The following is a 24,477-nucleotide window of genomic DNA, read 5'->3' on the forward strand; positions in this document are numbered from 1 at the left end:
AGTGTTATGCCTAGGTGTCAACTCCCTGGTTTTTACAGGAGACAGTTTTTATTCCATGTTTTATGTCAATTTCCATGTCATCATAATCAAATTCTGTAACAGTAATTTTTCCAGTTTTGTTAGCGTTTAAACGTTGTTCAGGCGAAATAATAATATCGTATGTTATTATTGGAGCGTTGTGTACAATTGACGAATGGGAAAACATACCACAATTATAACGAAAGAGCATTGCAGTGACTTTGCACATAAGAGCTTTGACAAAGGTCCGATAAGACCGTCGGTAAAGTGTTACATGTGTATCAATAATCTGAATGTTTTCGGGTGTGATTTTGCAAGGAGAAACTTGTGTTGGAGCATACATTTTGTTTTCTTTTATTTTATAACAGTCATACTGAATGACCCTAAGTTTGTTAGATACATCATTAATATCGTCAAGGAGGGGTTCATAGAGTTAATAAATATAAAAGAGTACAAAAGTAGAAAAGACTTATAAATAAAAAAGAAAAAAAGAGTTTTTCAAAACACGGATATCTTTTCATCCTGTTCTTTTTTAGCGCTTCAAGCCCGGGGTTAAGGCTAAGTGTTGTAGTAATAGGCACGTCCAAAAAATGCTGACTGGGTTTTTGGTACCTAAAACAAAGTTAAGTAAATCCGGCTTGATAACGTGATGGTGGCTTAGTCGAGCAACTAGAAGTTCGCCTATTATTATTTTCTGAATTTTGTAAATTAGAAGGTCCTTGTTCCGATCTTTTAGAGTGGAGAGGACTTAAATTGGGGTCTAGAGGTATTCTAGAATTGTTCAGCGGGCAAGAAGTTGAGCTCCTTGTTATACTGTCACTGGGCAAAATAAATGGAACTGGGGGGTGGTTGTCACGGCCAGCTGAACTTTCTTCGTTAAATCCAGAGTCAAAATTGGTAGGAGTTCAATTAGGGTCAAGGTTCTGCACAGATGAATCTCTTCTTACGAAATTCTCCACTGGTAAATATTCGGTGTTAGTTGAGCCTTGAAAATAGAACTTAGCCAAAGGACAATTGAGTTAATTCATTTGGCTAGTCATCAAGTTATTATAAAATTTGTCGCAATTATTTTTATCTATACCATATTCTGGTGTTAACTCTGGTATAATTTCCGTAGCTGGGTAACACTAGACTAGGTGACTAGGTAACACTAGACTAGGTGACAGGGAGACTGATGATTTTCCATTATAACTTTTCGTCCAATTTCCAGTGGTTTACCTAACTTGTGTTTGTTTCTGTTTTTGTAAGCGGTTATTATTTTTCTAAGCTCTTTTTATAGGCGTTATTGTATATTTGTTTAAATGGGTTTTCTCGCATGAGCAATGAATTGTTTATAGTTGGTTTTAGGAGTTTGTCACATTCTGTGTTTTTTGAAGTTTGCAGAGTATGCCTGTGAAGGGGCAGGTCTTCGGACAAAATTCGGAGGAGTAGGTGAGTTGTGAATTGCGTATTAGTCCCAACTTAAGTGACAAACGTATCTGTGGTTTTTGTCCAAACACAATTTCATAAGGTGAAATTCCTGTACTAGCATTCGGAACAGTGTTATGGGAAAAGGCAAATTTTAGTGCCAATTTATCCCATTTATCTCGAGCTTGTTCTAGAAAAGTTCGGAAATGTGCTCCTAGATGTTTGTTTTGGATCTCGACTTTACCATTAGTCCAAGGTGAATAAGCAGTTCGAGGTGCAGGTGTTATGCCTAGTTCATGAATATATCTTGTAAAATCTTGGTTCATGAGTGCCGAACCCTTATCAAACACAAATTTTTGTGGTTTTCCAAAAGACAAAATAGTTTTTTCTAAAGCGTTTACGGTATCTACAGCAACTGTGGAACGTACAGGGTATACCTGAATGAATCGTGAGAATGAATCGACAAAAACTAGGCAATGATATTTACCGTTCGATGGAGGATTTAAAGGTCCCTTGTGATCAATGTGGACCGTACAAAAGAGGAATGGGACTGTATCAGTCCATTTTTCAAGAGGTGCTTCGTGGATGTCTCTCCGTTTTTGTTTGTTTTTTTGGCAATTAAGACAATCAGCAATAAAATTTTCAATCCATTTATACACTCCGGGCCAATAAAAAAATCTTTTTACGTTAGCAAGTGTTTTATCTAATCCCACATGACCTGACAATTCACAATGAGCTAGCTGTAATGCTTTGAAGAACAATGACAATGGTACACAAATTCTTAAATATTCATAATCTGGTTCGTCTGTTCGTTGTTGAATACATAAGATGTTCCAAAACTCAACTTTTCAAAATTTTAAATGTACGACATTATGGCTTTAGATTGTCGGAATTCAATTTTCTTTTCAGCTTTGGTTTTGTTAGACCTTAATTGGCGAATTTGTTGTAACACTGGGTCTTTTAATTGTCCCTGACAAATTACTGAAGTATTTAGATCAACTTCTTTAGAGAAGGCTGTGAGTTTATCGATGAGTTCCCTTGCATCTTAAATTTTTGGGTTTTCTGGAAATTTTTTAGTTAATTCGGTTTTATCTATACATGTACTATTTTTCACGAGAAAAAATTTATCGTTTTCTAGTGGGAACCTATACTCCGAGTCAGTTGTATTATTTTGATCGACGTAGAGTTCATCAAAATTTTAATCCGACGGCTGGTTCTCATTGAACAGCTCAAATTCCGAAATTGGGTCAAAATATTGTTCCAACGTCTCCTCTTCCTGGTAGAAAGGGATTTCTGTTTAGTGGTCAGACATTTCGTCCTCCTCTTGTTCTGATACAGGGGTTATTTCATAATCGCAGTGACGTCTGTAGTGGTTAATTGATGAACCATTCGAGAAACCTTCCGAAATATTATTTATTGAACAGAGTCTGTTTTGATGGTTGTCGTACTTTTGCTTTACCACTTTGTCGTTTTTGAAAATAAATTTGTCGATACCTTTTACGCTTTGTTTTAAGATTGGAAAAAAAATCATCTGCTGGTTCCTTTTCATTATCACGCAAAATGAAGTAGTTTTCCTCGTTACCATGCTCGTTGTAAAAACTAATGTCTTTTGATATCTTTCTGTGTTTAAGTTGATACTTGTCAAGGTCTTTAATTTTTACATTACGACTTAGGATGTCGGGAAGAGCTAAGTTTTTTCCTTCGGTACAGATAATTTTCAAATTCTGGAATTGAGAAATTACTAACTGGTATCTGAAAAACCTGTGAGAGAGTTTTCCTCTTCTACTCCATAGATAAATTAAAGGCTTATGGTCTGTGTACACGTATACAGGATGGGGAGAACCAATTAAGTAACGCTCATAGGTTTGTAACGCAGATATTACACCGCAAAGTTCGCTAGCTGTGGTGCTCTTTTTTTGTTCCTCTTTAGTGTAAATTCTAGAGTTAAAAGACAATATTCGTTTCCCTTCTGAAAATTCCTGGACGAGAATTGAGCCTACTCCTATAGAAGAAGCGTCTACATGCACATGGAAAAGGTGTTTAGTATCAGGTATTTCTAAGATAGTATCTTCGCTAATCCTGTTTTTAAGGTCGTTAAATAATGTTTCGTGTTCCGTTGTCCAGACAAATTTAGTTTCTGTGGGGATTAGGTCATAGAATGGTTTGCAGTCAACATGCAAATTTTTGCAGTCAACATGCAACCTAGAACTCTCATGAAATCACGTCTGTTTTCAGGCAACTTTAGTGCTTTTAAATCTGCTACTCGCTTCTTGACTGGTTGTATCCCATCTTTACCTACTACGTGTCCCAAGAACTGTACTTTCCTAAGGAAAAATTTAGTCTTTTCAGCTTGAGCTTTCAACCCTGATTTCCTTAAAAGTTCATTATAATATTATCAATTATTTCAAACATTTCGGTTTCGTCTTGCGCTTGCATGATGGTGCCATCAAGGTACGTTATAGTTTGTTTTTTTTCTAATTATTGGTGCAAAGTGAATAGTCATTATACGACTGAAGAAGTTAGGTGGACCGCATAGACCGTAAAATCCGCGTTCAAATGTGTATTGCTTTGGACCAATAACAAAACTTACCAGCTGTTTGGTTTCCTCAGTTAGAGGCACTTGGTTATAAGCTGGACAAAGATCACTGGTTGTGAAGAAATTACCCTTAAGTCTAGTTAATAGGCTTCCGATTGGCTCGAGTGGCCATGAATATCGGCTAATATCTGTTATTGAATTTAAATATCGGGCATCTATAACCAGTTTTACTGTGTTCCCCTTGGGTAGGATTATGATTGGATTAATAAATTCTGAAACCCTTTCTTTATCCTTACCCATTTCCCGAATTATACCTGTTTTACACAGTTGTTCTAAAAGGTTTTCTAGTTTTTTGATGATCTAATAGTACTTTGGAGGGTCTCTGTTTTGTGAAAGTTGAATTTGGTAAAAGTTTGACATGAAATTTTTGCTCTATCTTTCCAACATCGTATAGGTGTTGAGAATAAACGTCCTCATTTTTAGTCAGAATTTTCATTAATTTGTCTAAGTTTTCGTCATTGATGTCAGCTTGACTGAAATCAAATTTTTTGAGAAACGTTTGATCGATTTTGTCACATCTATTAAGTTTTTCTTTGGGAAGCTCAACGGGTCTGATGTTCTCATCAGTTGTTTCTAATTGTGGCTGAAGTTCCTTAAGGTCGTCGCTAAAGTCTGTTTCCAATTCGTAGTTGTTGGTAAAATCTTGCTGTCTTTTGCGCTTTTCTGTTTTCTTTTGCTTTTCAGGGGTTTTGTTGGTTTCAAAAAAATTTTGAATTTTTGAAATTTTTGGACCTTGTTTCTCACTAATATGGAATATTTGACCCCAATTAGTGTCACTGTTCATTAGGCGGTTTATGAATGCAACGTTGTCAAATACAGAATATTCTGTGTCTTGTTTAATATCAATGTTTTCCAAGAGGTTCCCAATAGGACCCTTTTGAATGACAACCTTGGTGTTTTGGGGATTGTTTAGCATGATTGATAGTTCTTTTTCTTTTCTAAAACATTGAACATTTTAGGTATAATTACCTTGAGCTTGCAGTTCACTTCCAATTACAAAGGAGGTTCCTTTTCTGAAAAATTCGTTTGGTGGTCTAATTGATATTACGCGAGTTGATTTTGGTGCTAATGGTATCTGCTTATCAGGAGTTACAATTTTGTAGGAACTAACATACGGGTAGCTTTTGGTTTGGTATCTAGATAGTTTGACGGCTACTTCAGGGTAAATTTTTAAACAATTTTTGGAGTGCTTATGTCAATGAATTTTGCAGTGGATTCAAGGAAATTCATTCCCAACAAGTTCGGCTTGCAGCCATCTTTGGCTGAAATCCATGCGGAACTTCAATGTCGAAAGAAGTTTTAAAAGTTATTTGACCTAGCAGTTTTAGTTTCTCACCATTAACCACTAAAGTATGATTTTTTGAAGCTTTCATCTCAATGTTTTGTGTTTTGCACAATTCAATTTAAGTGTGGTAATTAATTATAGAGCTAGCTGCTCCTGTGTCCACCAAGAACTGTGTTTCTAAACCGTTATTTTTATTTTTGTCTCCGACGGATTGATATAAATTAATATAAATATGTGAATAACTTGCTTTGCTATTAGTAGTGTTTATGAACGGAGACTTGTCTAGTTCAAATATTCGCCGTTGTATTTTTCCTCATTGTAATAGCCTCCGGGAGTTTCGCTGGTAAAGTGGACTCGGGGGTTCCGCCCATCACTGCTAACTCTTGAATGAGTTGCCTTGTTTTGTCTAGTAGGTGTCCTATCTCGATCCTGATCTCTACTCCTATCGCGATATCGGTTGTCTGATCTTGGGGGAGCGTTGCTCTGTCTATCCCTACTGTTTTGCCAATTGCTATCTCTGTAAGAGTTGTTTCTACAGTTACTTTGTTGCTCCTGTGATCGGTTATCGTAAGAACATGATCGGTAATTGTTTGCAGAGTTTGATGAGTACGGTGATCGATGTCGGTAGTCTGATCTAGAGTTGTTTTGAAAATTGGATTGATTTTGGTGAAAACTTTTTCTGTGTCTGTCCCTAGAATTTGGATTGCCATAATTGTTTTTTTTGTAATTTTGTTGACCTGGTGAATGGCTCCTACTACGTTTATAATTATCGGTGAACTTTTCTCGTTGTTGAGGTGGGTTTCGATTTTCGTTTTTAAAGTCCTTGTACTTAAAGCAGAATGCTATTGTGTGACCTGAACGTTTGCAAAACTTGCAGAATCTAGTCTGGTTTTGTTTGAATCTGGGATTGTCGTTGTTGTACGTGGCGTTTATTTTATGATCTTTCATGAGATTTGCAATTTCTGTAAGTCGGTTCTTTAACCCTTCTATTTCTATTTTATTGTCGATACTACTTGAGGCAGTACCCGTGAACTCACTGCTAACAGAAAAACTTAAGTCCATAGTTGCTACATGATCCTGTAATTGTTGCCAAGTTGTATTTGGGGTTTCTATTAACAACTAATGTGCCTTTTGCTTGAGTGCAGGTGGCGTTAATCCTCTTACAACGTAATCCATACACTTAGCGTTACGCTGGTCGTTGTTAAAATCTGGATCAGGTCATTCTTTTTCAACTGCTTTTGTTACTCGGTGTGTAAAGCTTTTTATCAACTCATCTGGTTGCCTTTTAATACTCTCGACTTCAATTCTTTTTCTATACTTATGTTTTGCATCAGTGAAACGGGCAATATACTGATTTCTAAATTCGTTCCAAGCCAAACTTGGTGCTAAGGTTTCAAACCATTGGGCTGCTGGCCCACGCCAAACCGAACCAAACCACGCTTTTTGTCTAGCGTCGTATGCTGCTTGCAAATCAGCATCCACAGGATCTCTGGTTCCTAGCGAGAATTGGATTTTTCTTTGTATTAAACTGAAGAATTCCTGGGCATCTTCTGTTGGATCTAAACCTGTAAATATCTCTAACGCTATGTCAGGGTACGCAACAACGTTCGCTGCCTTGTTTTATTTTAGTATGTGAAAAGAATATTTTATAATAAATTACTATTAGTTTGGGTAATTAGTGTAGAAAATATTTTTGTTATAACAATTAAGTAAAAAAACACTAATACTAAAGTAGAAAATTGAACTGTTTGTTTTGTGTTATGATTTTTTTAGAAGCGTTTAATGATTGTATTTTAAATTCAAAGTTTTTGCCGTTATCAGTGCTAAAAATTTCAACCCAAGAGTAAATATCAGTTTGCTCAACGGTAAAATTTAATAACCAAGGATAAGTATTTTCAGAGTGTTTAAATTCAACAGAGTATTGGTGGAATCTGTTTATTTTTGAAAATCTAATTTGTGTGACTAATTCTGTTTTTATAAGTAGTTTTATTCTGTTTGGTAAACTCGGATCATCAGGAGAAACGTTGATGTATTTGGTTTAATGATTTTTAAAATTTGTAAACCAAACGGGGAAGTTATATTTTGGTGGCTCATCCACACCGAAGATGATAACGTTTAAGCTAATTCTATCACACTGTTTTGATTTCTTAGAGCAACCAAAAGTCCATTAAAGTTTGGGTTAGTCCACTTATAAGTAATATAGATTTCGGTCTGTGTTTCGTTAGGAGAATGATGGTAAATGCATAAAAAGTTTCTGTTCTGATCTGTCAAATAGTATGAAACTATGCCTATTTTGTTCTGCACTTTAATACTTATATTTAATTTCTGAACATTTACTTTAGTATATGACATATAAATAACATAGAACAATTGTTTTTTTGTTGTTTTATTATTGTATTTTTGTATGAAATTACACAGAAAACAGTATAAAAACGTTTAATAGGGGATGTTTAGTACATCAGTAGTAGTGTTTTAGTAGCTATTATTATGTAGAAATGTGTATATATAATGTTTCTAAAGTGCTTGAGTCTGTTAATGACCGTATTTTAGCATGAAAGAACAACTTTTTTATGATAAATTTGTGTACAAATTGCGTTAAGAAGGCTAATTTACGCTCTTTTAATTAACTATTGGCTAAATTTTCTGCAGGAATCTCGATCACACTGTTTTTAATTTTTAGCAAAGTTAGTAAACTCTAAAAATTAGGGTTCCCAGGTGCATAAGTTAGATAAAAATTAGCGGGGGAATTATGCTCAAACACGTAGAAAATAGCTACAAAGGTAATTCCGTCAGTAAAAAATCGTGTTATTTTACCCCTTCTAGTGTTTTCTATTGCTGTTAAATTAAGATGTTCTACAATAACTATTCCAGTTTGGTCCATGCACTGTTTGAAACCTCTATTGGTGAAAATGTTTGTGTGAAACCAGCTAAACTGGGGAAATTCTCATCAATTTATGTTATTTCCAGGCTAAAAATCTATGTTGGGGGATAATATAATGTAAAAAAGACGCTAAATTGGCTTAATTTTATGTAAAATTGATTAAAATTGGATAAAAATGATGTTTTTATAGCTTAAATCTGATTAGTTTCCCTTAAATTATGATAAAGTGACGTTAATTTTGTTAAATTCTGGTTAATATTTGAGGATTTAGATCAAAATGATGTCTATTTGGTTAAAATTTGATTAATATTACCCCAACCGGGTCAAGAAATGGATAAAACAGAGTGAATAATCAACTGAGGAAGGCTTATATTTAACCAAAATTGGGTTAGTTAATGTGAAAATGCAACAATGTGTCCTTAAATGTGTAGAAAATTAGGGGGATAAAATAACGTATTGGGGGATAAAATCTGGTTGAATTTTGGTTATTTAAAGTGTAAACACTAAAATTTAACCATAAATTTGCTGGAAATTGGGTGAAAATTAGGCTAAATGGGTTTTGGGGGGATGATTTTTGGTTAAATTTCGATTATAAAATGTGAAATTACTTCAATTGTTATAAAAATAAATTAATAATCGGACATAGATTACCCCCACCAGTCAGAACAATTATACAGGAGCAAAGAATCAGTTGCCTGTTACTATTTCAATGTAAATTTACTGTATTTCGGCCGTAAATTTGACATAAATTACTCTATTTGTTTGTCTATTAGTGTGCTTTCACTTCTGTGGTAGTGGCTATTTTACTATTTTAATCCGATCGGATAGAAGAAAAAAAATCAGGCGTGATTCTTTCCTCTGGGCGCACCAGTTATCAAATTTGGCTGGGCTGCTACAGATCTCACAATACGGGATCTCTTTATGTATGCCAGTCAAACTTGACAAAAGATATAACAAATCGAAGGCAAAGATATATGCCTAAGACCTGTCTGTGCTATAAGTCTCAAATTAAAATAGTTGGGGGGCTGAAAGTGTTAAATTAATAAAAGAGTAAATATAAAATTACAGCTTACTAATTACCAGTTACGTTGTGGTGAAATCGAGATGAGCTTCAAGGCGATTGTTCGGCTGGGTAGTTCTTCAGTTTTGACGGGAAAAGAAATTTATAAAGTTGAATCCAGAAATATTTGTTTAAGTTTTTAAACAGTGTTGTTCGATTATTTTCTTGTCGAAATTTTAAGTTATTTCTCGAAAAAATGAAAGCAGTTGTCTGCTGCTGACTTCTGGAAGTTGTTTCTGTCTCTCTAATTTTATTCCGTCCCACTTCGCTGAGAGAAACAATAAATCCCTCTCAGCTCCGTTTGGGCCGATAGGGAGCGAATCACAAACTCACGTTCATAGTGAGGTGCTTCTTAGTTTTCCTATTGGCCGAGAAGGCAAGAGAATTAACTCTTTTTTATCTCACGGAAAAAATATTTGAAACTCCAAAGAATAAAAAAATCTAAAAAGCTGAGAGCATCAATCATTGAGTTCGCAGGCGCCTGTTTTCTGCTTTCCCCCTCTTCTAAAACCGCAACAATTATGGTCTTCTTGGGGGCTTTTGTATGAGACTCTATTGTCTTTTCCCCTGAAGCAATCTGCTTCGTCTTTATTGAACTTATGGGAAAAGATCTGCATTGCAACTGTCAAAAGCAGAAGTAATTTAAATGAAAAGAAACTGTGGTTTTACAGGCCGCCTACGTTCAACAAAGTACGTTTTCTATCCTGGATATAAGCGACGAGTTCCAGGCCTAAAATTGTGTTATTTAAATAAGTCGAACTGAGTTGTTTAAATACTTGTGTACTGGTAGTCTTAACAAGCGTTAGTTTGTTTAGCGCGCGGCGAATGGTTAATTAGCGCCTAAATACGTTCGCTCTAATGCGGGATTAGTTATCCGTTCATTTGTAACGGCTCTCGTAATACTACACCGTGCTCCCCAGGCCTTGGTACAGACTTATGAAAAACAATGCTCGACCAAAATGTATTACGAAAAGACCATACCTGAATCATTTCAGCCATGAAAAGACCTTCTCTCGAAAGACTTTAGCTCGACCCAAAATTTTACAAAAGAATTTAGCTCGACTCACAGTTAGGGCTGGACTTAAGCTCGACCCAATGTTTGCAATAAAAGACTTTAGCTAGACTCAAGAAGGTTTTTTCATGGTCCAGCTAAAGTCCTTTCATTAGCCGAGGTCTAGACCACCTGGGTCTACAGAAACTTCAAACGAAAGCTTCGCTTTCACCTTATAAGTGAGACAAAGGATAACCACGATGCACAAAAAAATTTTTGCTCCTTTCAAGTTTTAGTGGTACTGTTTACGTTAAAAAAGTATATAGCCTCTTAGAGTATTCATAATTATGTCTCGGGATTGATCTCGGTCCGCGTCCTATTTACGTGAAAAACAGACTTGGTACAAACAACCAAAAAGATTACTCGACGTTAACTGGGTTTCCCCTGCTGCGTAATTAAAGTCAACGTACACCCCCTGAACTCTATTCAAATCTTTTCATAAAGTCAAGGTCTCCACTGTGAATGGCAATAAACTGACAGTAGATTGCGTGAATACAATACGCCAAATTGTCCAAATTTTTCATCAGAAACCTGGAAAGCTTCGAAGATTTCATCGTTCACATCACTAACAGGTTATCAATTAAAGTGCAATATAGTGATAATAAAAAGTCAATTAAGTTTCAGGAACATTCCATTGAATGCTGTTATGATGCACCGTATGCGTCCACATTACAAGTGCTTTACACCTATATACCTTTTAAATGCTATTTTTCTACTTTGGCAACTTTCTTTAATCTTGTTTTGGAGTCAATTTCCACCTGCGATAGACCCTCTCAAGAAATGCCCACAAAATCGACACAAAATTGCCCCTCTCCGCCCTCAACTATGCTAAATATTGAAAATAGTATGTTCGCCTACCACGGCGCGGTATTAAGTTTTTTTTTTAAGTTTTCTGAGGTGTGAAAAGTTATACCCGGTGCTAAATAGTAATGAAAAAATAGCTTGAATAAGATAAATTCTATATTTTAAATCGTTTTATGAGTTCAGACTTTATGAATTGATAATTAAACATTATATAGTTACACTGCCGTAGAAAACTTGTAACGGCTTTATCCATACCAAGTTTTTTAAGTTTTCTACGACACCGTATATCTCTAAGCAAGTTTTCAAAGTTTCTTCTAAGGTTGGCAACCTGGGACGCTGTTAAGGTTTTCAGCACTAATTTGACTAATATTCAGGGAAACAAAAAAATAATCACTCACTGTGGCTTTTAGAGATATTTTTGAAAAAATTAAAATTGATCTCTCATTTCGCATTTCATTCTACTAATCTTTGAAACTATCAAAAAATTCTACACTAGCTTCAGGGTTATTGTTTTTCCAAATGTAAAATTTTTTATAAAAAGATTTTCGGAAAAAATTGAAGATATTTTATCATTTGCATTTTTATGGCACCAGATAAGTCGAATCATCCGTTTGCGTGGTTTAACTGGCTTTGATTTTCAACAGCAAATGATTTTGACAAGTTTGGGGGCCACAATTGCAATAAATGTGTGCTTTCTGTGTTTTTCTCAAATACGATTACGTAGAAACCCTTAAATGTTTAGTCCCCAACTAAAATAAACCGAACTTGTGATCAATTTGAAAGGAAATTGTAAAGATGCAAAATCTCGAATTTCTAAAGCTGGAAATAGTTATTTTCTTTATCATCTGCTAACCGACGGCATGGCAAAACAAATAGGTCATTTTCAAGGCTAGGTCCCCCAACGTTCGAAAATGATTAAAATTGAAAATAATTTTGATGACAAAAAACACAAACACATCGCCGATAAGAGCTTCGGTCCCCTACGCTTTGCGGAACTAAAAAAAAACAAAACAATTGCTTTATAAAGTGGCCCAATGATCAATTGCGGGTGACTTATATCAAGGCCTATGGGAAATTGAGGCATGGAACTGGTTCAAGCGCAATTGAAACGTACGGTATATTGTTACAAAAAACAAGCTACGACGATTGCAGAAGGTCAATTGATCTCATATTTTAACAGTGTATAATTAATCGGCAAGTTGTTGTTAAAAATTTTTTTAAAAGTAAATGTGCACTGATGAAATTACAAAAAGCTGCAAATAGTTTCCGAACGCCCCTTTTCTTCATCAAATAAATATCTTGAGCAGCTTTACATTTAAACTAGTCAAGAAGATTGAAAAAAAACGTATTATTAAATGTTCCGTTTTATCAGTTTCAAACTTAAAAAATTCGTCGGTGGGTTTGGTCTCTTACATTAGGTATGATCGGTTTCTTCGACTTGTTATGTTCGGTTACTCAGATTCCGTATGTTCGTTTTTGAACGCAATATAATAGTCGGTACGTCTGGTCTCCTAGACCTGGTATGTTTGGTTTCAATTTTAAGAAACTGTCAAAACGTCAGCTATGTTTGTTTTTAAACGTACGATATTCTGTGGTATGTTTAGTCTCTTATTTGATCACATGAATGTAAGATAACAGGAAAAAAATGGAGTTCAATTTAGTTAAGGAGTTGTTCAAATTAAGCCAAAATTGTGTTTAAGTTTGTGTCCCTTATGCGCTTTTCTCGGAAAATGTTCGACTTTTCAACTGTATTTAAATGTATATAAACGGGATATATTTTTCGAGGCAAGAAAAGTTTCAACCGTGTCAAATGGAACCAAACATGATACGTAAGTTTCCCTATGTAATAATAGTCGAAAGCACCAAAAATTTTGGGATAGCTTTTTCATGAAAAAAATGAGAATTTCATCTGTTTTTAGTTGCATATAAGCGGGAAACAAATTTTAAAAAGTGGATTTCAGCGGGTCAAGGAGTTCTTCAACTGAAAGAAAACTTGGTATGTAAGTTTGCCTTTTGGTTGGAAGTTCAACACAACAAGAATAGTTGGGGTATTTTCCATTACAGCCCCCCTCCCAACTTTACGGTAAGATAACCTATAGCCCCCCAATCATGGTAAATATACCATAATGGACGAATAAAATTTCATGGGGGCTCTAATGAGAGACCCAAATATTTGTGGTGTATTTTTGATCCTTTCTGCTTCTTCAATTCATTTCGAACATATCGAATCTAAGAAACCAAACACATTGACAATTTTTTTTGTTTAAAAACCGACATACCGACTATAACAAAGAAAAAAAACGTAAGGGATTTCGTCATTTTCGTCTGACCAAAACCGAACACACCGACGATTTTCTTATGTTGTAAAGCAATAATTTCTGGACAAGGGTTTGTATCGCCGAAAACGCTATTTTTTTTAAAAATAAACTATTGTAGAGAAGTAAAAATATACGCGTGGATATTGAACACTCTAATTTGATTAAAATTCTCTCTCTTCGAATAGCCTCCCTCAATAAACAATGAAAATCAACTTTTGCGTTAAAAAATCCCTAAACCTGCCAATCTGAGTTCCTTAAGAGTTTGAACACCAACACGACTTTTTTAGTATTTCTTTTTTTTTAAAAAAAAATCAAACATATAAATTCGAATAACCACGACGTTAAAGTTACATGTTGTAATATTATAAATCAAATATACTAATTCTCTCCTTTAAAAAACTAAATATAATATTTAAAAAAAAACTAAGGTTCAAATTCTAGTTTTTGTGAATTATTTTATAAAAATAGACTTTTAAAACCTTCAATTTTTCTGTCTCTTGGAACTCGTTTGTGTCTTTTTTGCATCTCTTCTTTTAATTTTTTAAAACTGTTTCTTTGATTTTTCTTTTCTTGAAACTTTTGAAAGTTTGTTCCATTTACGAACAAAGTTTCTTATAATTGAATTTTAACTCCACTTTGATTTACATTTTGTTGTGAGAGAAAAACCATTTGTACAATTATTTACTGTAATTTCAACGTCTCCGATTATTCTGAATTGCTTATGGACTTGTATGTTTGTTTGTTGGACAATATCGAAAAGTCTAATTAATGAAGTTTTTGCTATTTGGAGTTCTGCGGGAAGTATTTAATTTTCAAGAGGTAGCTTATGAGCACTGCCATATTTGGTTAAGAAAAGTAAACTTTTATGCCCCACCTAATTTGTTTGTTTATTCTGTCAATTGAGTAGGATGGCAAACTTTGAAAAAATATTGCACTAAATTCTATATGCGACAAAACAAATGATCTGAAGAGATTATTCGAGCCTTTAAAGTTATTTGATTGCGTACCAAATAGATTGATCTGATAGCTAAAGCCATTTTACTGATCACATTATTAGGTTGTTTTTGGTATTTCAACTCTTTGTCAAGAATAACACCTAAATATCTGCATTCGTCTGTTAGTTTCAAAGAATGACTTTTATATTCAAGGCAATTGACAGCTGGTGACTTTTCATTTTTGAAAACCATTATTTCTGTTTTCCCCTTATTTAGAGTTAACTTGTTTTGTTTCATATATTGTTCAGTTTCAATCAATATTTTTTAGCCTTTGCTTCTAAACACTGTTTATTTTTTTCATGAAATAAAATTGCTGAGCCCTAATATGTGATCCTACAATATGTGATCCTACTGACAAAAGCTGCGCGTACCCTTACTATGCTGTACTAACATTTATTTCTAGTTTTTTATCAATGGTTGGTCATCCATTATTATAAACAATATTATAAATACAAGAATAATGCACCAGTGAGAACAGAGACAGAGCCTAGCATCCATTATTCTTGCCAACGCTCTAGTCGGATTCAATAATGAAAATGAAGTGAATGACCATAGATATATGATAGACACGTGATAGAATATGAAGTGATTACCCTCAGTTGACAAGTGTCTGACATCGATGTCGTCACTGCAGTGATCAATGAGCAGTTGAATGATGTCACAGTGTGCAGCTAGAGTGGCGTGCATCACACTGTCCATGTCAAAATTGTCTCTCTTGTCAGCAACTGCACCGTGATCAAGTAGAAGTCTGTAAACAAAAATTGTAAAATACTTTTCGTAGCGTTGTTTTCAAAACGTACCAGGGACGCGGCGTTGGCTTTCGAACAAAAATATCTCGTTTTCTTAATTTTTACTTTATAAATGTTATTTACGATTATAACTATTAACTAGAATGGTTCGCGGATCGAGATTATTTACGATTTAAATTTGCTTCCCTGAAAATGTTGGTCGTCTTTTTTTGCAATGTTTTAAGCCTCAATATTTAACTGAACAATTAACCGCAAATAACCTCGATCCGCGAAACTAGTGGAAATATCACAGTTAAGCTGAAAAGAAACTAAAAACTTCATAGGATAAAAATTTATTCTAAGAAACTCTGGCTGCTCTGTAAAACGATTTTTTTCTTGAGACGGCACAGACAACGGAACACCGTCAGACAAATGGCTCTCCAACGACGGGCAAAGGTTGGGCTTTGATTTAAGCTAGCTCAGGAGCAAGCACAAGAAGAGATCAAATCAAAATTTTGCATAGAAAAAAAACGCAATCATGGTTTGAGAGCAATCAAAACTCCAGTTTTTACATTAAGTTTTTAACAAAACACTACTTAGTACTTTTTTGTTTGGAGTTAAAACAGCTACCTACACAAACCACTCACCTTCATGATATCTGCTATTTTTTTTCATGTAGCGTCTGAAAGAAATGTGAAAAACCTAAAGGTTTGCCCAAAGACTAGTTCAAATGTAATATCTCACAAATATATTTCACAAAGAGTTCTAGGAAGCTATTCGTTTGTAAGCAAAGCTATATTTATCTATGTTTATCAGAACTCACATGCAAATGATATGAATGAAATAGTTTCATAAAATTGAATTTTCCAGGAACGGCAAACAATTTTTAAAAAAATAAACTCAATTTTCAATTGCACTGTAATCTATGTCACTTCAAAGCATATACTATTTAAAAGAATGAGCTTAGAATTATTTGAAAAAATTACTATAATAACGGTATCAAATAAATACATAGCTAAATGGAATTTTAAGTCTTAGATTGGGTGGTAACTAGCCCATAATAAATCAAAAGCTGATCTCGTAACTTTTCATATCGCAGAACAATTGCTAAAGTAACTACTGGTTAAATATTGGAGCTGAAATAGTGTGTCACTTAATGAGATAGGACTTTGTTTATCCACTATTTCTTCTTGATTCACCCAATCATAGGGGAGTTGCGCAGGTTGCTTGAGTTGACGGTAAATAAGAAAATAATAGATTAAAATAACGAACAGGAAAAGGGACGTTAAACTGAATTAGTGGAACGTTGATTGAACTACAACCATATCAGCAATGAACGAAATAATTGAGGGAAAACTTGGGAAATCTACACAAACGCAAAGTAGTTTGAAGCGCTTAACAAGACTGCCTATCGAGCAAACTTTGACGTTGAAATTCAAAATATTTGCATTTTTTAAGCTTTTAAAGCAAGAAAAAGATTTTTAAAATTTGTCTTCAGAGAAAGGAAAGTGTGCTAGTTTTCCACTTTCGAAAAACCAATTGTTATGATTTTTTTTGGTTTCGAGAAACTGTAGATAAACTTAATGCAAATGGCAAAAAGATTTATTAAAAGCTTGGTTCGTTGAATCTGAAACTATGGTTAACCGGGACAACTAAAAGATTTTTCTAGCCTTCAACTGATCCCTTTTATTTCACAAGCAGGTGCTACCTTGTGGAATAATTGGAAACGGGCTTACTTTACAAGAGACTGTCGTTGTAGATGGTTCTCGATGAGACATGCATGTGTGAGCAGACTCATTCTGTTGTCATCCACCACATTAGGGTTGAATCCAGCATCCAACAGTCTCCGCAGGTACTGCACAAATAAATAAAATTTTAACCGCGTAAAGGTTTTGATGTACCCGAAGTGACATTTCTTGAGAACGGTCAAAATCGAATCATGCCCTAGTGATCAAAGAATTCAAAATCTTGCAAGAATCTTGCAAGAAATCTTGCAAGATAATGCATAGTTCTTCCATTTTTCTTGCAAGAATTGAATTCTTCTTGCAAGATTCTTGCAAGAATTGAATTCTTCTTGCAAGAATCTTGCAAGATTTTAAATTTTTCTTGCAAGAATCTTGCAAGATTTTGAATTCTTTTTTTTGGTTACCTGGCTAGATGACGATGGCAGACGAGCTAAAAATTTCAATGTTAAGCATGAAATTGTGTCGGAAAATTTGCTCAAGTCAAGTTAATTTAAATCTCCTTAGGAAGATAATTAGACTTCAAACTAATTGGAATTTTTTTACGACAACAAAAACATGCTAAATTACGGACAGGATCAGTAACAAAAAGTCCCAACTGTTTGTTTCTCTAAAAATAATTTGTTTTAATGAAAGATGAGAAAAAGATTGAAATATTTCTGCTTTTTATTAGGTAAATTGAACTTTAAAAAGACGGATTTGATTGCCTCGAGTAATTTCTATTTATTTGTCGGAAAGTTGTATTTGAATTCAAAATCTTGCAAGAATCTTGCAAGATTCTTGCAAGATTTCACATTCAAAAGGCGTTGACGGAAAAAGTCAATTATTTTCAGTTTTGCTGATCAAGAATTCTGATGTCAGTCATGATATTTGGTTTTCAGTTAGTTTTAGCTACCAAAAACACATAAATATTTTTTCCGGAATTCAAAATCTTGCAAGATTCTTGCAAGATTCTTGCAAGATTTTGAATCCTGGCTATTTTTTTTTCATTTAATTAGGCTTCGTAACTTGTTCAGTAAACAAAAACTTGCTTCAAAGATGCTTCCTAAAACACTTGTACCCAGATTTATTTTTTGGCCTTGATTGATATCTTGCAAGATTCTTGCAAGAATCTTGCAAGTTTTGAATCATCTTGCAAGATTCTTGCAAGATTTGAATCCGCTCATCACTAGGGTGAAAATTTCAATTCTGATTAATTCGTTAATACTTGCTAACCTTTTTCTTCTAATGTATTTTAAAACCTATTTTGTCGAGAATTAAAATTTTTGAATTAAAATTAATATTACCTGAGAATTAAAATGGTCTTTCAATTCAAAGAAAACTTTGTCTCATCCGCTTGACCCGCATATTGCATCTTTTTGCCGTTTTATGCATCCTGATGTTTCTTTTGAAGAGTCTTAAATAACAGAGGCTCAAAATAAGGAAAAACCGGCTCCAAGCTAGTAAATTGGAGGCTCGATTTAGCCAAATTAACTATTATTTCAATACCATTGCACAATTTTGAGTTTTGAATTTAGAGAAAGTTTTGTCTACTCTGTCAATTTAAAGAAAAATTGGTCATATTCTGGGCTATTAACGAGATCAAAATTGTCAATGCTATATAAGATTTTCCAGAAAAAAATGGACGAATATCTTACAAGATCTTGTGAGACTCCTCCGCGAAGAGCGTCCGGATCTTGCATCTTGAAAGATAGACGTTGTTTGCAAGACTCTTGCAAGATCTTACACGATAAGCGTCATTTGCCAGAATCTTTCAAGATTACTGGCAACAAAAATTAATTTGAGAGAACAATATATCCGAAGATGACGATAGCGAATCTGTCTTGCGCTCAAAGATGACAATACCGAATATGTCTTGCGTTCAAAATCTACGGTACAAGATCTTTCTTGTAAATCTTCTAAAACCAAACTTACCGAATCTCTCTTACGTCCAGAAACGAGAAAACTAAAATTTTCTTGCGTCCAAGACCGACAATAACGAATCTCTATTGCGTTCAAAAACAACAATACTGAAGACTTTGATGATACCAAAGCTCACTTGCGTTTAAAACCGAAGATACCGATATCATCATTTGTCGATTTGGTGCTCTTGACTATAGCGAATTTTCGCTGGCGGATACAGTAAAATCAGGTTCTGCTTCTTAACAATAGATAGCCACGCCAAAAAGGATTTTAAACAGCTCTGAAACTTTTCAAAAGCTCTGATAATACTCGCATCCAATTTTTATGTTTTAGAGCAGCAATTTCCAGCCACTTTGAAGCTAAATTTCCCACACAAAATACGAACCAAAAGAAATAAATAAACCTCTGATCTTTATATCTCTGAAAGGGCAAAAAATGAAAGAATTTTTGATAAGTTCCAACAAACCGTCTTAAAGTGACTACATTTTATTGAAATTTTCTCCAAAATAAATTTTACAGACGAATTTGGCCTGCCAATACCCCAAATTGGATGCATTTACTTCCATTTCAGCCACCGGTATTTCAAAAGAATTCATTTGAAGGAGAACAAATTTGGGTGATTTTATGCCAAACAATTAACACAATCTTAAATTTTTGCAAAAGTGGAAAAAGACGCTTAGATGGTATTCTTGACTAGATGAGTTTTCCTCCTTCTCATATCTCAAAACATGGTATCAAACCAATTGAATTGTACTGGGGTTGTCTTTTTCTTACGAATCAAGAATGCGTATTGGAGAAGTGTCTTCTTAGAAGGATTCAATTGCAGTGAAATTTGAAGAAAAACGCGTGATAAACTTTTGATCGGTTTGGGTGCTGAAAAAAATGAAGAGCGGAGCGAATAGAGAGTGGTTTTCTGTTTATACCACTGTATATATACCCAGCAAGAAATTGAGTTGTGATGAAATTTTGTATAAGCGAAAAAAATTTGCTGATCATATGCGGCTTCCTCAAACTGTTTTTAATTTTTGATGGTCAGGAGGTTTGAATATGCTTGTTTTTATTTAGGATTGTTTTGTTATTGATTTCCAGGTTGCTGATATCACATAGGAGTCCTATGCTAATTTGCCGTTTTTTTGCTTTTTTCTGGTTTTTAGGCGAATTTTAGCAATTTTAAGCGTATGGTTTTGTTTCACTGCCTTAAGTAGGATTTGAAAGACGCCTACTATTTAAAGAGCTTTTAAATACCAAAAAAGTACAGTTTTGTTATTATAGAACCCTTTTTGTTGAAAAATACGCCACAAATTAGGCATATTTTTATAGCCTATTTTGGCTTGAGACAATTTTTTTTGGTTTCTAAATTTATTTCTAGTTTTTAAGTTCAACTTCTTTTCAATACCTTCTAAGATATTTTTTTCAGGATTTAATTTCAGATTTTATTTTTAAAATCTAATGAGAGGTTTAAGTAGATACTAGTTTTTTGGAGGGATTGCTTTTGGCTACCTTCGAGTCGTTTCCAGAATTCTTTCGACGATGGTTTTTAAGGATTTGTTTGAATATTTTTATGGTTTTAAAGTCAACTTTAGGTGAGGATTTTAGATTCAAAAAAAAATTCAAAAGAGTTTTAAGTGCACTGCTGCACTATCTGACACTTGAAGGTAATAATGATATTTGAAACTTTTCTCGTCGAGTTTAATGAAATTAAATGAAAAAGGTCTAAGAGTAGAAGTGTTTTGTTACCTTGTTTTTAGTTCAGATGTTTTTGTTAAATGCGCATGATATCATTAATGTAACCAATGATAGATAAAAATAAAAAGTCAACGTCATCATCATTTACTTTATAGAGTCATATCGGTAAAACAACACTATAACACTTGTCTTTCACGATTCGGCCTAGCGAAAGTTCGGAAACCGATAGTTCACAAAATTTGCTTCCTGATCGTCTAACTTTGAAGAGACTTTTTGCGTCCTTACAACTAAATGCAACCACACAGGTCAGCTATTTTTTCGAAGTAAACAACCTACGATTGAGTCAGTGGAGCTGTATTCCGTTATGACGTGTGATAACAAAATTTTTTTTTCATTTTCCGAGAAAAAAACATGCAAAATTTAAGTAAATGCAATTTTTGTAGAAACTTGTAGTCTTTGTTGGCACTAGTAATTCATAAATTACTGCAGATAAAGTCAACTTTTTCAAAGGCAACATTAATTAATTACAGGAATTGGGAAAATAAGAATATGTAGCTCATCCAGGAATTTGTTTGAGTTGGTAGATGACAAATAGAACAAACGAGTGCTTCAACTTTAAAAATACCAGGTCGAGGAGTTTGATCAATTCACTGCTATTTATGTAGGAATTACGTTTATTGTGGTGAATTTTTGTATTGATGCGGTTTATATCGGTATATTGTGTTCACCCCGTATGGGAATGTGGCTGAAAAAACTGCGCTATAACGAAAATTAAAAAAATCACTGCTTAACTTTATGTATTCACTGCTAAGAATGTAACAAAATTTCAGTGAGCATTTCAATTTAAACACAATTCAACACGTTTTCTACATTATTTCCTCGAGTATTCCTCGACCCAGGATTTTACTATCGTCACTTGAAGCGAGAAAATCTGATTTCATCATGTGCCTTTTCGAAGTGTTTCAAAACTGCATCGCACAGCAGAACAAATATAAAAAGTTTATTTCATCAACCGCAGATAGAGTTAACAACAAAGATGTAAATCAGTTTATGAAAGAGTTAATTGAGTTAGCAGTACGTTTTGTTTTATAATATTCATTTAGTAAATAATTCACTGAAGCGCTACCCAGGTCGAGGTGGCCAGACCGATTTGAGCTTTGATCAGACCATCTTCGTGCGCACACATGTTCTCGGTGCGCTCGAATTACATGGTCTGAAAAAGGCTTCGAGCGCACTTTTGTCTGGACAATGGTCTGGAACTTCCCTGATCAGAGGCCACTTTGGTCTGAGACGGTCTGATCAGAGGTCACTTTGGTCAGGGACGGTCTGATCAGAGGCATTTTCAAGCGCACACTAGTCTGATCAGAGGCCGATTCGAGCGCACACTAGTCTGACCAGGGCATGGCTTTCGAGCGCACAATAGTCTGATCTGAAGAGGTTTTCGAGCGCACTTTAAGCTTCCACGAAGCTTCGAGCGCACGATAGTCTAATCAGAGGACACCTCAGTCTGAGTCGGTCTGATCAGAGGTCGCTTTTGTCTGGGACGGTCTGATCAAAAGCCATTTTGGTCTGAACCTCAACCTGGGTATTCTACGATGTATGACGTATGATAATTCATTAATTATAGTAATGAAGGATTGAAGGTTACCTTGAATCTTCCGGTGAAAATGGCATCAAAGAGCACGCGCTCAATGCCCATTCTGTCCCCATAACCCTTAGAGAGGGTCTCGCTGTAAACCATAACTACTAATGCCCAAAATAATAACAAATTGGGGTAGAAGAAGAGATATTTCAAATACAAAAATGTTGTTATTGCTGTTTGTTCGCTGATTTTAAAAAACTGCGAGAAAATTCGATGTTCAATTGATAAAGTTATCACTTTTCGTTGCCTGCTAACCAGGAAAAAATAGCGGTTTTTCGTCAAAAAATATTTGGAGAAAAGAGAACACTAAAAATTAAAGCCGTGCGTCTTTCGTTTTGTTACAGCCAAACTCGAAAAAGCCAAATAGAGCAGAAATGAATTTAAATGACTGTTTTGCAGTTTTACAATCTGTTGTGCCTGCTGAATAAATTATTAGCTGTGAATGATTTTTTGAAAGTTTAATTGCTGCTTTTTCAAAATGCATTGTTTGCTCTAACAGCGCTGTAAGTAATTCTAATACACGGCCACTTTTAACGTCATAGACTCAATGAATAATGCGTATATACAATTTCTATTCAAAATTTATGAACTCAAAAACATCAAACTATTCTATAAGAACGATTTAATCTTTTAATCCTACAAGATAGAGGAATTTATGGACTATCTTAAAATAATGCAAGTAACCTAATCTTCTTTAATGTTTGTTTTTATCAGTTCAGGAAAAAATGAAATATTTTACGGTCTTAGGGGATTATATTGTTTCAGATTGAAATTGACAAAATTTTCATTTGACACAAAGGTTACAAATCTCTTCTCAGTGATGCTGGTAAATTCACAAGCATCAATATTTTCCATAAACTAAAAAAAATCTTTTTTTTCTATAAACGCTCTTAACAAGAAATTCTGTTGTTGATGATTTTTCTTAATTTTTCTTTGAATACACGACTATTTTGGGAACCAATGATGGGAAATTTCAGATATTTGAAAACAGATACAATACAATTTAACTTTCACACGAGTGGCAGAAACGCTGAATTCGACACGAGGACGATAAAAATATCGCTCAGCTGAACACTTTCATGTTTACTTATCCCTAGTGATGAAAAAATTTAAAATCTTGCAAGAATCTTGCAAGAAATCTTGCAAGGGAATGCATAGTTCTTCCATTTTTCTTGCAAGATTCTTGCAAGATTTGTATCCATCTTGCAAGATTCTTGCAAGATTTGCATCCATCTTGCAAGATTCTTGCAAGATTTTGAATCCATCTTGCAAGAATCTTGCAAGATTTTGAATTTACATTTACCTTTTTGTCCTGGTTACCTGGCCGCTTTTTTGCTGTCGGTTGAGCTGAAATAGTTAATCAACTGTCGGAAAATCTTCTGAAGTCAAGTTAAAACATGACTTTTTTGAGATTTTCCAGTATGATTTTGGTGGTTCATCCCTCCTTTTTCATTCCGGGCTGGGGACCGGCAGTGGCGGAGTTACTGAATTAAACAATAGGAGTACTGATACAGTGCGGTAAAAAATCCGCACTTACACAGTTCTCCAAAACAAACAAAACGACAAACACCAGATAAAATAAATCACTAAATTTACAATAGCAAACAGGTTGTCGGAAAATTATCTCAAGTCAAGCTTAAAACCGACTTTTTTGAGATTTTCCAGTATGTTTTTTTGGTTTTTCCCTCCTCCTTTTTCATTCCGGGCTGGGGACCGGCAGTGGCGGAGTTTCTGAATTAAACTATAGGAGTACTGATACAGTGCGGTAAAAAATCCGCACTTACACAGTTCTCCAAAACAAACAAAACGACAAACACCAGATAAAAGGAATAGCTAAAATTTGAAAAGCTCAAAAGTTATCGGAAAATGATCTTAAGTCAAGAACAAATTGACTCTTTTGAGGTTTTCCAATATAAAATTTGTGCTTTCTCCCTACCTTTTCATTCCGGACTATGGACCGGAATGTGCGGAGTAACAGAAATAAACTATGAGAGTACCGATATAGTACGCTAAAACAACGCAATTTTCAAGTTTAAACATTAGTAACTTCTTTTTTAGGCCGAGTTGGGAAACCAACTAAACACTGCAAACAAGGTCATTCAGTGTTCATCAAAAAAGACAATGGCCGTTCAATTTGGTACAGTAGTTTTGGAGAAATCGTCAAACACATGAAGCGCACCCGCGAATTTTGGGCTAATGGGAGACACCAACTTCTCAAACAATTGAGCAGAACGGCTAAAAACGGTGCAACGTGGACAATTCTGAACGTAATTCAAGTCCACTTAGTAGTTATGAACACCCAAGATCACTACTGTGAACTGGGAGAAAATTCCCATCTCGCCCTTGAGGCTGGTGTCTTTTG

General features: G+C 34.6%; 1 protein-coding gene across 1 annotated transcript in view; it reads right to left on the bottom strand.

The window, feature by feature from the left end:
* The window catches only part of LOC142345459 (uncharacterized), a 44,134-nt gene extending 21,490 nt beyond the window's left edge, over positions 1 to 22,644 (bottom strand). The window contains exons 1-3 of the mRNA XM_075397518.1: positions 22,122 to 22,644; positions 16,880 to 16,998; positions 15,009 to 15,163 (exon numbers count right to left, since the gene is read on the bottom strand). Coding sequence (XP_075253633.1) covers positions 15,009 to 15,163; positions 16,880 to 16,998; positions 22,122 to 22,214 — 367 coding nt within the window. The 5' untranslated portion in view covers positions 22,215 to 22,644. The remainder of the gene's footprint in view (positions 1 to 15,008; positions 15,164 to 16,879; positions 16,999 to 22,121) is intronic.
* Positions 22,645 to 24,477: the final 1,833 nt, after the last annotated feature.

Source organism: Convolutriloba macropyga, chromosome 9, assembly GCF_964194025.1.
Source record: "Convolutriloba macropyga chromosome 9, txConMacr16.3, whole genome shotgun sequence".
Classification (NCBI taxonomy): domain Eukaryota; kingdom Metazoa; phylum Xenacoelomorpha; order Acoela; family Convolutidae; genus Convolutriloba; species Convolutriloba macropyga.